We start from the raw sequence: 15,337 nt of genomic DNA, 5'->3' as shown, positions 1-15,337 counted from the left end.
GGCAATAAATGGTGGTTCATCCAATATCACCAACAACCCATGAATGAATGAAAAAAAAATCTGAACATGAATTTAAAAGATTGGAGATGGTAGGAGATCTTGATAGTTTTACAATGCATAATGGTGAAAATGTGGGAGGATTACTGATTGCAGTTAAACCAGCAAGACTGTAGGATATCATTGAAAATGTAGGGCACGAAAACCTAACGGATACAGTTTTTCTTCACCAGAGATTTTGGGACTCTAATTTTGAAAAGGAAATATTAAGGGCCAAATATTAAAGGATCTTCATTTTTAAGTCACCTTTCACAAAATCAAGACATTTTAAAGTAAGCCGTAGACAATAAATATGCTGAAGTGGAGTCATAGAGATGTACAGCACGGAACCAGACCCTTCAGTCCAACCCATCCATGTCGACCAGCTATCCCAACCCAATCTAGTCCCACCTGTCAGCACCTGGCCCATATCCCTCCAAACCCTTCCTATTCATATACCCATCCAGATGCCTTTTAAATGCAATTGTACCAGCCTCCACCACTTCCTCTGGCTGCTTATTCCAGTCATGCACCACCCTCTGTGTGAAAACTTTACCCCTTTGATCTCTTTTATATCTTTCCCCTCTCACCATAAACCTATGCCCTCTAGTTCTGGACTCCCCAACCCCAAGGAAAAGACTTTGCCTATTTATCCTACCGATTGCCTCTCTTGATTTTATAAACCTCCATAAGGTCACCCCTCAGCCTCCAATGCTCCATGGAAAAGAGCCCTAGCTTAGTCAGCCTCTCCCTATGGCTCAAATCCTCCAACCCTGGCAACTTCCTTCTAAATTTCTTCTGAACCCTTTCAAGTTTCATAACATCCTTCCAATAGGATGGAGACCAGAACTGCATGCAATATTCCAAAAGTGGCCTAACCAATGTCCTGTACATCCGCAACATGACCTCCCAACTCCTGAACTCAATACTCTGACCAATAAAGGAAAACATACCAAATGCCTTAATCACTATCCTTTCTATCGCTGTTGTAATATAGGAAATATAGCAGCTTAGTTGTGCTCAGTAATAGTCCATAAATAGCAAGAGATAATGGTTTACATTATAAACTTTGAGTGATAGTGGTTGAGTGACAAATAGCGATCTAATGAAGCTTCTGCTTCAAAGTAGTGCTATGAGATAATTTACATCAACCTGAGAGCATGGATGGGATTCTGGTTTAATATAGCATCCAAAGTATGGCACCTGTGACAGTGGGGCATTCCCTCAGTACTGCACTGGAATATAAACATGGACTACGTGCTCTTGCCTCTGGGATAGTTGAGTTGAAACCACAATTTAAAAGACTCAGAGATATAAGAGTATCAACAGAGGATTAAGGATGGAGTCACAAAATGTACCTTTGGCCTTGTGATAATATTCTCACCACGAAAACAAAACGTAAAGCTTCATTCTGGAAACTGGACAATTTAGGCTGGGATTATTGCAGTTTTGCATTGAGAGAATGCTAACATTGCAGTATGGGTTGCACTGAGGAAATGTTACTTTGTCAATGATCCTATCTTTCAGATGAGATGTAAACCAAGGCCCCACTTCTTCTCTCTGATTGACATATGATTGGAAGTAGAGACCCTCAACATTCCTATTGTTCATCATTTATCTCTCAAGCCTTACCAGAAAAAATCTGATAATTTATTATATTCTGTGACAGTCAATGTGGATTGTTTTTGTGCTTCAATAAAAGTCTGAAAATGAGAGTTTAACTATTTTAAGCAAATTGGCAAGAAGAAGAGCTGAATATTATTTAAATGGAGAACGACTGCTGAAGGATTTGTACAAAGGAAGTTGGGGCTTCTCGTGCATAAATGCTAGATTCCACATTCAGCAGGTAATTGTCACAATGTTGGTCTTTTTACAAGGTTACTGTGCCCTTGAGATTTTTCCAGATCGGGGGAAATTGGCTCAGCTCTAACTACGCTGGTTTTGAAAGGTTTACTGGGGCCCTTTACTTTTATCCCGAACAGATAATGCCTCCAGCCTAAGGCTTTCATGTCTTAATAAAAAGGTATAATCAAAGGGGGTGGCCAGCTAGTGTGTAGCTAGCCTTCGTTTAGAGTAAAGATTTTGATTCAGTTCAGCAGCAGTGTGTGTAAAGAAAGGCTGCTGGGGCAAGTCCAGCCAGGTACTCTCTCTCTCCCTCTCTCTAACTTCAAGCCTGTCAGCCCTGGCTTGTTTCATTTTTACTGTCTATGCTAAGGGATGTATTTATTGGAACTGTTGCGAATTGTGCCGGAACAGCATTATTAAGTCGGGATAGTCTGTTGGATTTTTGGTAAGATAAGTAATCCAGTATTCTATTTTCTTTTCTTTGTGTTTCATTCTGTAAATTAGAAATAAATTATGTTTGTTTAAACTTTGGCTGTCGGATCAGCTAATTCGCTCCAGGAATATCCACTATACACTTACCTAAACAAATAGCAAAGTTACAGTGTGGGCTACCTGCTTAAAAATGTTTTGAGGGTCTGGCCTGGTCCATAACACAAGGCAAATGGAATATTGGCCTTTATTGAAAATGGAATGGAGTATAAATATAGGGAAGCCTTGTCAAAACTATATAAGATACTAGTTGGATTACACACAGAATACTGAGAACAGATTTGGTCCCCTTACTGAGGGAAAAACATACTATCATTGTAGGCAGTCCAGAGAAGGTTCACTAATTTCAGGTTGGGTTAGGACAGCTTCCTTATGAAAAGGATTTTAGTAGCTGGGCTTGTATTCAGGAGTTTAGAAGAATGAGAGAAGATCTTATTGAAACAATAGGATTCTTAGAGAACTTTACATGGTAGATGGGAAGAGATCATTTCCCTTTGTAGGAGAGCCTGGACCTCTCAGGCAAAATCTCAGAGTAAGAGGTTACCCACTTAAAACAGGTATGAGGCTTCTTGGATTTCTTCTCTCAGAGGGTTGTGAATCTGTGGGAATTCTTTATCACAAAGAGCTGTTGAGATTGGGTTATTAATATATTCAAGGCTGCGATAGAACAACATTTTACCAGTAAGTGAACCAAGTGTTATGGGGAAAAGTCAAAAGTGGAGTTGAGGATTAACACATCTCATCTCAATTAGCAGGCTTGAATGGCCTACCTTTTGAGTCTAACGACCTTACTTTGCCAAGTGCCAAAAGATGGAACGTGCATCATAAGCACCTCACCACTAACACCACACAAGCTGCAACATCCAAGTTACACAGGACAAACACGTTTGTACCTATAAAGATACATTTCTGATCTGCCCAGCTCAAAACGAAAAGCAGTGACTGAATGGATAATGAAAAAGGCAGTGGTGGGATATTGCCCTTTTTGTCTTGCTATTGCTCAATTCCTATTAGAATGCTATTTTCTTCAGACTTTACTGTGCAAAGTAAATCTTTGCAATATGCAAATCTTTGTACAATGTTCTCTCATATTTCAATTATTCTTGTCTCTGGCCATCTTCCAACTCTTGCAAAATCAATTGCTACTTGATAACTCCTAACACTTTTCTTTCTATGTACAGTAAATTCCTGTGATGCATGTTAAACGATTGTAAGGCTGGAGCACTGCATGTAAAAAGAATGAGCCGTACAAAAGTGACTTGAGACAGGAGTTCTTAATCCAGCTATTACTCACCAGCCAAAAAACATGGAGTTGAATTTTCACTGGTTAAACAACTTTCCCCCATACTTCCACAGAGGTTGCTTGAAATGGTGTTAAATGGTAAATATTCTCGTCCATTGTCAGAGTATTTCTCATTGACAGCCAACAGGCCAAGTTCATTAGTGAGGTTTCTGAGTTTGTTGGCCAAACAGTCTGTGCTGCCATAGACCTCATTCACATCAATGAAAGCAGTAAGTGCATTGATCTGCTGCCGAGTGTTGACATCTCCAAACAATGAGCCCAGCTCACCGCTGCCACACGCAGGAGCTGACCGGAAGAACGGCAAGCATTGAGTTGTGTTCTTGATTCTTGTGTCACCTCGAGGGATCTGTCAGGAAAGATCAAGAACACTTTAGATCAATGTGAAAGAGGCTCTGTCTGCAGTCAGTGACTGGGACAATTCCACAAGGAATTGTTCTGCATTCTGTTGTTCACAGAATAAATAACATGGAGCAGTTGACTTCAGCAATTGTTAAATATTGCCTGGTGACACCAACGCACATAGTCAGGAAGCTTACAAAAGATAGGCAAATAGGTTCAGAACAGATAAATTAAAAGAATAAGCAATAGTTGGTTGATTTTAATGAGAGTATAACACCATAAAATAATGCAGGTCAGTGCAGAATAGGAACTATGCATAGGCAATGAATAAATACATGTTTTTAAAAGCACAAATTTAATCATTTGGCAAGAATGTCTTAACAAAGAATAGCTGTGATAAGTTACAAATACATAATCAAGGATAGACACAATTCAAAACACTATAGCGCAAAGAATAAAGTACATTAACTATAAAAATTCATTGATGAAATCATTGGATTTGACTCCAGACATTGACTTCTTGTTGATTTAGTGGAGAGTGTTGAAGGAGAGTGCAAATGAAGATTCTAAGAACACAACCAAAAAAAGACACAGCAAGTCTGTATTACAGAAATCCCATGTTCCATTTCTTTTTAACCGCAATAGGTAATTTGACACTATAGCTCCAGAGCATAATAACAGATCTATCTTCTACTGGTCTCAATTTTTCTCAATAATTCATCGATCAGATGCCATATGGTTCCTCACTCTACTCCCTATTCCACCTTAGTCAATATTTCAATTACTATAGAAGAATTCAGTTCCATCTCTCATGATCTATTATGAGTAAAGACTGTTGGTCAAACCAGGTCAGAAGGTATCGTTAAGAATTTTGAACTGGATCTCCAGGAAACATTTGAATACTCTTAATTTCACTGGTGAGCCGATGGAAAATGCTTGGATCAAGGATGCAAGGAAGGGAAAAGATCATATGCTATACAAAGAATTTCAGGAGTAGAATAGAGGTCTAACCTGAATTGGGAAACAAGGACTTTGCTGAATACAAGTTCGGTCACAATTGATGCCATCATTGAAGGTCTGGAGGCTGCCACTAAAAGGGCTTAAACTCATGTCGTGATCAATCCACTGACCCCATTGCATAAAAAAATGACTTCTTGTTAAATCTGAGACCACATCTTTATTGGCTGTTCTCAGGATAACATTTGACACTTGTCGAACCTGGAGGAAAAATGGAAAGCATTCATCACATGAAATCATGTCAAGGCTCATCCATCAATTAAAACATCTACTGTCCTCTCATCTGCTCTTCTACAACACGTTCCCAACTAAGAAAACATTAATAAAGACTGAAACCCCTGAGAACACAAAGAACATGCCAAGCTAGAGACATTCAATAGCAGACTGGGATTTTCTTTTTATCTTGTCCAACCAGTGGACCATTTAATACACCATTGCATTGTGGTCTTTCCAATGATACTGCAAATGTCTATTCAGTTATTACTGCATTAAAGAGTCAGTTGTGTTTTGTGTCCACACCCACTAAGACAGTGTTGCACTGTTGCAAAGAGAACTCATAAAATAGCATTGAACACTGAAAGGGTAAAAGTGAATTTCATCCTGTCTGACAGGTTAACTCTAGGTGCAGTAGGGTGTAATGTGTGTGATTTATATGCATTTTAATATAATTTGCTCCAGGCTTCAGATTTGTGGGGTTTTCGGAGCCCTTGCTGTTTTAAAAGTATGAGGATACATTTCCTGGAATGTGTTCACAGTGGACCAGTGGACAAGGTAAAGAATGAAATGCCTTAGAATTTCAGTCAGAAGGACCTGAAAAGGGTTTCTTTTTTGTTTAGAGGAAACATGTGTCATTTGGAAACAAAAATGTTGCTTTTTGGTTTCAGTTTGAAGAAGTCACACTAGGAATTAGATGTGTAAAACAGTTTCCCCTGAAGAGAGAACATGGTTTAGAGTGGTTAAGGTACAAGTTACCTCAGTGTAAGCAGTTTGAAAACTCCACACCAGAAGTATTTAGTTAGACCCTGAAGTGATTATTTGAAGCCAGGAGAGTCAAAGCTCAATCAGGTGAACACTCAAAGAAGAGGCTATCCAACTTTTAGGACTGGGAGTTGAAGGAAAAATTAGGTCAATCCATAAAGGTGACAGAGAATAGGTTCTTTCTGGTGTTTGAGGGGTGATGTTGGAATAAATGGGATTGTATGTTACTGAGTGTTTTGAAATCTTATAGTTTGTATCATGTGAAAATAGTTTTGTCTATTCGGTTTGATCTTCTTTTGTCTTGATTAATAAATTATTATTAAAACCAAATCTTCAAAATTGTAGGTCCATGGTTCAGTGACAGACCACCTTGTTATATATAAAGAAAATAAAATATAATCTATCCATGATCTAAATTGTTCAGTAATAATATCAGCTGGGGTCATGAAGAAGGGACACTACACTAGCACACCTCATTACCTGCCCCAAGTATGATGCTAGTATATTACTGGTGACCGCAAACAGACAGCTCTTTTATGGATAGCATAGAGATTTTGATTTATTTTTGCCTGATTTGCAAACAATTACCAGTGGCAGCCGGAATCCAAAATGCAGCCTGATTGGAGTCCAGCCCAGTGGAAGTGAAAACCCATCTTCATAGCGAGCTGGGAGCCATCGGGTGAGTGCAATGTTGGATGATCCCAGGCGAGGCTTCCTCCTGGAAGTCAGGAAAACAAAATGTTAAACTTCTTTTCATCAATGTACCCAATCCAAAAATAGAACCCACTCTAAATGAAACTCATACAAGTAATGTTTCTACAACTGAAGGATGAATAATAAAAGCATTTAAATTTAGGCTCACAGATATTCTTGTGAGAATGAAGCCAGTAGATGTCAGTGTAAACTTGATTTCCAGGCATAGAGTCATAAGGTTATAGAGATGTACAGCATGGAAACAGACCCTTTCGTCCAACCCATCCACGCCGACCAGATATCCCGGCCCCAATCTAGTCCCACCTGCCAGCACCTGGCCCATATCCATCCAAACCCTTCCTATTCATATACCCACCCAGATGGCTTTTAAATGTTGCAATTGTACCAGCCTCCACTATTCCTCTGGCAGTTCATTCCATACATGTACCACCCTCTGTTTCCCTTACGTCCCTTTTATATCTTTCCCCTCTCACCCTAAACCTATGCCCTCTAGTTCTGGACTCCCTGACCCCAGGGAAAATACTTTGTCTATTTATCCTATCCATGCCCCAGTTGAATTTGTAAACCTCTATAAGGTTTCCCTGGAGTCTCAGCCTCTGACACTCCAGGGAAAACAGCCCCAACCTGTTCAGTCTCTCCCTGTAGCTCAAATCCTCCAACCCTGGCAACATCCTTCTAAATCTTTTCTGAACCCTTTCAGATTTCACAACATATTTCCAAGAGGAAGGAGACCAGAATTGCACGCAGTATTCCAACAGTGGCCTAACCAACTTCCTATACAGCCGCAACATGACCTCCCAACTCCTGTACTCAGTACTCTGACCAATAAACGAAAGCATATCAAATGCCTTCTTCACAATCCTACCTACCTGTGACTCCACTTTCAAGGAGCTATGAACCTGCACTCCAAGGTCTCTTTGTTCAGCAACACTCTCGAGGACCTTACCATTAAGTGTATAAGTCCTGCTAAAATGCAGCACCTCTGAATTAAACTTCATCTGCCACTTCTCAGCCCATTGGCACATCTGATCAAGATCCTGTTTTAAGCTGAGGTAACCTTCCTCGCTGTATACATTGCACCTCCAATTTTGGTGTAATCTGCAAATTTACTAACTATATCTCTTGTGCTCACATCCAAATTATTTATGTAAAAGTCAAAAAATAGTGGACACAGCTCTGCTCTTTGTAGTTTTTATAAATGACTTGGATGAGGAGGTTGAGGGGTGGGTTAGTAAATTTGCATATGACACAAAGGTTGGAGGTGCCGTCGATAGTATCGAGGGCTATTGCAGGCTGCAGCACGACATAGACAGGATGCAGAGCTGGGCTGAGAAATGGCAGATGGAGTTCAACCTGGATAAATTCAAAGTGATGCATTTTGGAAGGTTGACCTCGAGTGCTGAATATAGGATTAAAGACAGGATTCTTGGCAGTGGGAAGGGACAGAGGGATCTGGGTGTTCAAGTACATAGATCCCTCAGGAGTTGCCACCCAAGTGGATAGGGTTGTTAAGAAAACATATGGTGTTTTGGCTTTCATTAACAGAAGGGTCGAGTTTAAGAGCCTTGAGGTTTTGTTGCAGTTCTACAAGTCCCTGATGAGACCACACTTGGAATATTGTGTCCAGTTCTGGTCGCCCTACTAAAGGAAAAATACAGAAGGTTTGGAGAGGGTGCAAAGAAAGTTTACCAGGATGCTGCCTGGACTGGAGGGCTTGCCTTATGAAGAGAGGTTGACGAAGCTTGGACTTTTCTCTCTGGAGAGAAGGAGGAAGAGAGGTGACCTGATCGAGGTATACATGATAATGAGAGGAAAGGCTAGAGTCAATAGCCAGAAGCTTTTCCCCAAGGCAGTGTTGAATGGCATGAGGGGTCATAGTTTTAAGATATTAGGAGAAAGGTATGGAGGGGACATCAAAAGAAGGTTCTTTATGCAGAGAGTTGTGAATGCATAGAATGCGTTGCCAGCAGTGGTGGTGGAAGCAGATCATTAGGGACATTTAAGCGACTGCTGGATATTCACATGGACAGCAGTGAATTGAGGGGTATGTAGGTTAAGTTATTTTATTTTACATTAGGATTAATTCTCGGCACAACATCATGGGCCAAAGTGCCTGTACTCTGCTGTACATTTCTATGTTCTATGTTCTAACCTCCAGCGTCCCACCACCTCACCTGTGACTATTGATGGTACAAATATCTCAGCAAGAGGCCCAGCAATCACTTTCTTAGCTTCCCACAGAGTTCTCGGGTACACCTGATCAGGTCCTGGGGATTTATCCACTTTTATGCTTTCCAAGATATCCAGCACTTCCTCCTCTGTAATATGGATATTTTTCAAGATGTCACCATCTATTTCCCGACATTCTATATCTTCCATGTTCTTTTCCACAATAAATACTGATGCAAAATACTTGTTTTGTATTTCCCCCATTTTCTACGGCTCCACTCAAAGGCCGCCTTGCTGATCTTTGAGGGGCCCTATTCTCTCCCTAGTTACCCTTTTGTCCTTAATGTATTTGTAAAAACCCTTTCAGTATTCCTTAATTCTATTTACCAAAGCTATCTCATGTCTGCTCTTTTGCCCTCCTGATTTCTCTCTTAAGTATACTCCTACTGCCTTTATAGTCTTCTAAGGATTCACTCGATCTACCCTATCTAAACCTGCATCTACCAGAGTTCCTCAGCATCACAGAAACCTGTCTTCAGCCAATCTAAATCGCTCCACGTGATATCAAGGGATGATCAGGAGAACTGGATACTGCAAAGGCTATGTACCCTGACAACATTCCAGCAATATGAGTGAGGACATATGCTCTAGTACTTGCGCACCCCAAGCTAAACTGTTCCAATAACGCTCCGACAATAGTATCTCCCCGATAATGTGGAAAATTGGCCCAGATATCGTGAGCGTGTTGCTGGAAAAGCACAGCAGGTCAGGCAACTCCGAGGAGCAGGAGAGTCGATGTTTCGAGCGTAAGCTTTTCATCAGGAGCTTATGCAAAAAATGTCGACTCTCCTGCTCCTTGGATGCTGCCTGACCTGCTGAGCTTTTCCAGCATCACACTCTTTTGACTCTGATCTCCAACATTTGCAGTCCTCACTTTCTTCCAATTGGCCCAGATATGTCCTGTACACAAAAGGCTTGACAGACCAAGCTAGTTAATTACTGCCTCATCGATCTACTCTTGATCATTAGTAAAATGATGAAAGGTGTAATCAACAATGCTAACAATCAACAGCATCACAGCAATAATCAGCTCACTTACACCCTATTCGTCTTCCACCAGGATCACTCAGCTCCTGCATTACCATCACTGAATCCCCAATATCCTGTTGGTTACCTTTGATCAGAAACTGACCTGGACTTGCCACACAGGTACTGTGGCTACAAGAGTAGGTCAGAGGCTGGAAATCCTTCAGCGAGCAATTCACTTCTGACTGCCCAGTGCCAGTCCTGCATCGACAAGGCACAAGCCAGGAGTGTGATGGGATATTTTCTACTTGCCTGGATGAGTGCAGCTCCAACGTCAATTAAGAAGCTTGATACCATTCAGGATAAAATAAACCAGTTGTCTGGCACCACATCCAGAACCATCGAATCCCTCTATCACCAATTCTCAGTAGCAGCAATGTGCACCATTTACAAAGTGCAGTGCAGAGGTTCACCAAAGACCCATACAGAGTGTAGTGATTGTAACGAGATCAGCTAGGTGGACATCATAGAATATGAGTTCCTTGATTAGGGCTGTGAATCTGGTCCAATGAGGGAGCCCTGGCCGACAGATTAAAAGAGGAGTATCAGACATTCTGACACTCTGACAGCTGGTTCTGAGGGAGCTGGACCAGTGTCAAGGACTTTCCAGGTGTCAACAAAGACTGAGTTTGTGATGGGATACCAACATCTGGAGTTATTTCACACATCAGTTTCCAAATTCACAATCACTTCCATCTAGAAGAATACAGGGAACAGATAAATGGGAACACTACCACCTGGATGTTCCCCTCCAAGGCATTCACCATCCTGACTGGGAAATACGACACAGTTCTTCAGCGTCATTAGGACAAAATCCTGGAACTCCTTCTCTAACAGCATTTTACGATGTCAAAAGGAATGCTGTGTTTCAAGAAGACAACTCACCATTGTCTCCTCAAGTGTGGCTATAAATGCACAGGAAATGCTGGCCCAACCAATGATGCCCACAATCCATGAAAGAATTAAAATAAACTCAAAAATTCATCTGTCAATTACAATGGTTTAACGGAAGTATAACTATAGTGAACACAAACTAGATGTTACTTTGAAATTAGAAGGGTTCTGACAAACCAGTGAAAAATTTACAACTAAATTGCTGATGGAGATGTTACAAGGTTCTGGAGGATTCAACAGACAAGGGGCCCGTGCAATTTATAAAGTTACAACTTTTTGTATGGTTCAGGGGCCAATCTACACTTTGTGTGATTTTAGATTCCCTACAGTGGAATCAGGCCCTTCGGCCCAACAAGTTCACACCTACCCTGAAAATAGAAAATGCCCAGAAATACCTCAGTAGGAAAAGCTTCACTCCCCCAATGTACATCTATCCAAAGTAACAGGTATCTATTATTACAGAAAAAACCTCTGGCTTTGTGAAATCTTTACAATTCATCTTGGTTTCCAGACCTTCTCCTGTTCTATCTCTCACTCTTCAATTAAGACTGTTGTCAGCATTGAAAAGTCCCCTGCATCAATGTGATTATAAATGGCTCTGAAGAAAGGTCACATTTTTTTTCCACAATGTTGCCTGCAGCACCAGCATTTTCTGTTTGTATTACAATGATATAAATGCTTCTGAAGACATGGTCTAGTGTTTATCATGAGTAGATGTTAATTAAGATGAAGATTAAAACATTTAATCAATGGCTGTATTTGCTTAGCACTCAATCACCGCAATGGATAGTGGTCACCTGTAGCATCAGTTCCTACCTGTTGTTGCACACAGAGGTGAAAGTCCTGTATCGGTCTGAAAAACAGTCGTATTTACATATCGGAGGTTGACGTATGGCCAGACAGCCTGTGACACGTGCAATGGTATCCAGGTCAGCCGCTGTTAATAAATCTGGAGGAAACACACAGTCGTTAACCAGTTCTGATCTCTGAGAAATCCACACACTAAAAGTGTAGCAGTTAAACAACAATCTGATTTTCCGTTACCAGTAGTACTTTGTGCTTTGTTGGTGAGTACAAATGGTTGCACCAGTCCAGGTTCTGTGATTGTAGGTTTGAATTGTAGTATATGACCTGCTGTTGTGTGCCACTGCCAACTTTGACTTTATTCCACACAGCCTGCGTGAGAAATTCACGGCTGCTTCCAGGCAGATCTTGTAAGTGACGGTCTCTCACATTGGACAACAGCTGCAGGTTAGAGCCAGGAAAGTACCAGAGCAGGAATCTGAAATCCTGGGACAGATTTTCCTGGGAGATTCTCCCCAACCTACCTTCAAATGTGCTGGAGATGAGTTGTAATACTCAGTAGATGAAACAGGGTCTTGAACTGAATATATCAGTAAAAAATGGAATGTCTTCCCTGTGGTCAGACAGCATGCAGGAAACTGCTAGTTGGACTGAAGCCAGTCACTAGTGATCTTCTGACTTGTATCATTCACTCCCTGGCCTGAGTCTACACTGTCCCAGGCTGATCGTGTTTTTGGGAATGGAACCTATTCTCGCATGACTCAGTTTCTAATATTGTTGCAAACTCTTAGCGATCATGGAATGGGGTTGAATGAAATAAGTCGGTTGGATTGCCAAATACAGCAAGTGTTTCCTCCAGGTTTCTTTAAATAGGTGAGGCGGCATATGTGAACCATTTCGAGACACCTATTTTGATCAGTGAGGTGACTCTAAGCACTGGCATCATCCATTTACTGATCACATCAATATTTTCCTTTATACTGCAGCCGGAATCCCACCATTTCCGAAAGCGAAAAGCAATGGAGAGTCTCCACCTGGTTCCTCGGCATCAAACTGATGCGGGGATAAGTGCAGCCTTCACGATTGGATTGCACACTGGAAGAGCTCAGCACATGCTCCAGGAATGAGAGAATATTTCGGAAGCATCCAAATAAAAAAAATGGACTCGCATGTGCAAGTGCAAAACACTTTCTTTTACATTCCACCTCGCATGTTATGGTTATCAGGAAGTCTTTTTGGATTTATTTTCTTTTGGATGTGGGTATTGTTAGCCAGCATTTGTTGTCTGCCCCTGATTGTGAATGGTCTGCTAGAACATCTCAGAGGGCAGTTCAGAATTAATGACACCACTGGAGAGACACAGAACCATAGCCATGAAAGGATGGTAGATTTTTTGCTCATGAAAGGACACTAGTGAACCAGATGGATTTTTAACATTATAACACATGATAATTTAATTCTCATGATTCCTATAATCAGATCTATGTTCTGTGTCTTTATTTTACTTGAATTTAAACATCATCAGCACTGTGCTGGGATGTGGACCCTTGTCCCAGAGTATTAGCCTGGGTTTTTTGATTACTCAACCAATGAAAGAGTGGCTAACAGGAGACCTAGATTGAAACAAAAGCAAAAAAAATTGCCAGAGAAACTCAGCAAGTCTGGCAGCACCTGTGGAGGGAAAGCAGAGTTAATGTCTCAGGTCCAGTCATCAGACTGTGCTTTCCATGGATGCTCCCAGATCTGCTGAGTTTCTCTAGCAATTTTGGTTTTTGTTTCAGATTTCTTGTGCCTGCAGTTTTTTGGGTAGTTTTTCTTTAATTAGATGTAGATTGACCCCTGTTTTTATTGATGGGAGTCATGATTTTCTCTTTTTCAGACTTTGTGGGGCAGGCAAGCTCTGCACTGATTAATCTACTGACCCCTGCACTGAGAAAGTTCACTGGATCACTCAATTAACTGCTCAGAGCTGACCAGGGAGTTCCTCAGCCAAAGGCCAGGAGTTTCTGGGTCTTAAAGAGTGCCAGTGAACTTTCAAGGATCCATTGGCAACATAACTTTTTTTTTGCCTCTTTCAGGAGTGAGTAGCACGGGGAGAGTGGTCAGAGGCCAGTGTAGGGAGTAGCTTTCGGAGTCCTTCAACTTGCCGCCTTCATCCAGACCTCTGATTTCTCCAGATTGGAGGGAATACAGCTACCAGCCACCCTCACACCTGACAGATAGGTTCCTAGATATCTGGGGCATCTTTCTCACCTCCTGGAAAGGCAGGCAGTTGAGGAGAAGAAGGCAAAAGAGGGAAACGTGAGGGAAGAAGTTTTATACAGATAATGGTTATGATGTAGAATGCAGTGCCTGAACAGGGTGAGGGAGGTTCAATCAAAGCTCTTAAGAGAAAACTGAATTATTATCTGGAAAATAAAACTGCGCAGGCTTACAAGGAGAAGGCAGGGGAGTCACTGTAAGTAATATGCTGCTTCAGACAGCCAGTACAGACACAGCAGATCAAATAGTGTTCTGTGCTGTGACATTCTATATTTGCTTCTTATGTCACATTCACACTAGCCTGGTTGGGTTCAGTTTGTGTTTCACTCATCTGTGGATGAAACACTTCTAAACTGACCTGATGCATTCAGGGACCGCTTGTGGACTCGATGAACATTGCGTTGAATAAGGTGCATTGCCGTTTCCATGTACTCTGCTGATCGCACTGCTCTCCTCGTTTCTGCCAAAGGTTGCTTAAAGAAACGCAGAAGGTCAGTTGTTCTCAGGGACCTTTTTCTCAGTTTCTCCTTGTGTCTGGAAATAAAAGAGCTCAGACTAAATGGAGACATCTCTCAGGAAGTCAATATATAAAGATGAACCTGGGATACAATATCACTGTGTTAAGTAACAGCTTGTTACTTAAGAACACTAGTTTCAGTCGCTTTTGATTACAGTTTCCCAACACTGATCATTATATATTATCTTTTTTTTCACTAACAACGTGATGAGATGGGATTAATTATAAAGCTCTTGGTAAAGGATTATCTAGGCAAAGGTATTCACAACATAATAGAATTTCACATTCAGTTTGAGAAAGACAGCTTCTGCTAAACATTACATAACCTGTGGTTAACTTTGGGAGTTAATGGTTGCATCTAATTGAAAGCAAAGGCACATAAAAGCATGAAGGTTAGTGGTATGTCAGTCAGTTGGAAATTTTTAAGGATCAGTGGGAGAAATTGAAGTCTGAGAGGAAACAAACAAGAAATATAAAAACACACAGTTAAAGCTTCTGTAAACATTTGAAAGGAGAAAAACTAGCTAAAATCAGCATTGGTCTCTTAGAGGAAAGTAATAATGAGGAAATTGAATTAGTAAATGAAAGAGGCTTTGAAATGTTTTCACAGCTGAAGACATAAAAAGAAACTCAAGATCAGTAGAAAATCAAGAGACAAATGAACAGAGGAACTTAACACAATCACAAACACTGGAGAAGTAGAATGGATACGTTATTAACAAGGCAAAAACAGAAAATGCTGGGATAATCCAGCAAAACTGGCAGCATCAGTGGATAAAGAAATAATTTGAGTCCAGTATGACTCTACTTTAGAACTGAAAGGGGATGGAAAATGGTGACTTTTATATTTTTGACAGAAGTGGAGGGGGCAGATGATGTGGAGA

General features: G+C 40.9%; 1 protein-coding gene across 2 annotated transcripts in view; it reads right to left on the bottom strand.

Annotated features, from left to right (window-relative positions):
• Positions 1-15,337, bottom strand: part of LOC140491399 (myeloperoxidase-like) — a 49,819-nt gene that overhangs the window by 22,369 nt on the left and 12,113 nt on the right. For both annotated transcript variants that reach the window (XM_072589518.1, XM_072589517.1), the window contains exons 4-8: positions 14,295-14,470; positions 11,687-11,819; positions 6,596-6,725; positions 5,024-5,230; positions 3,665-4,019 (exon numbers count right to left, since the gene is read on the bottom strand). In XM_072589518.1, coding sequence (XP_072445619.1) covers positions 3,665-4,019; positions 5,024-5,230; positions 6,596-6,725; positions 11,687-11,819; positions 14,295-14,470 — 1,001 coding nt within the window. The remainder of the gene's footprint in view (positions 1-3,664; positions 4,020-5,023; positions 5,231-6,595; positions 6,726-11,686; positions 11,820-14,294; positions 14,471-15,337) is intronic.

The sequence above is a fragment of the Chiloscyllium punctatum genome, chromosome 19, assembly GCF_047496795.1.
Source record: "Chiloscyllium punctatum isolate Juve2018m chromosome 19, sChiPun1.3, whole genome shotgun sequence".
In the NCBI taxonomy this organism is placed as follows: Eukaryota; Metazoa; Chordata; class Chondrichthyes; order Orectolobiformes; family Hemiscylliidae; genus Chiloscyllium; species Chiloscyllium punctatum.
Note: the sequence above shows the minus strand (reverse complement) of the source record. Positions and strands in the feature narration are given on the sequence as shown.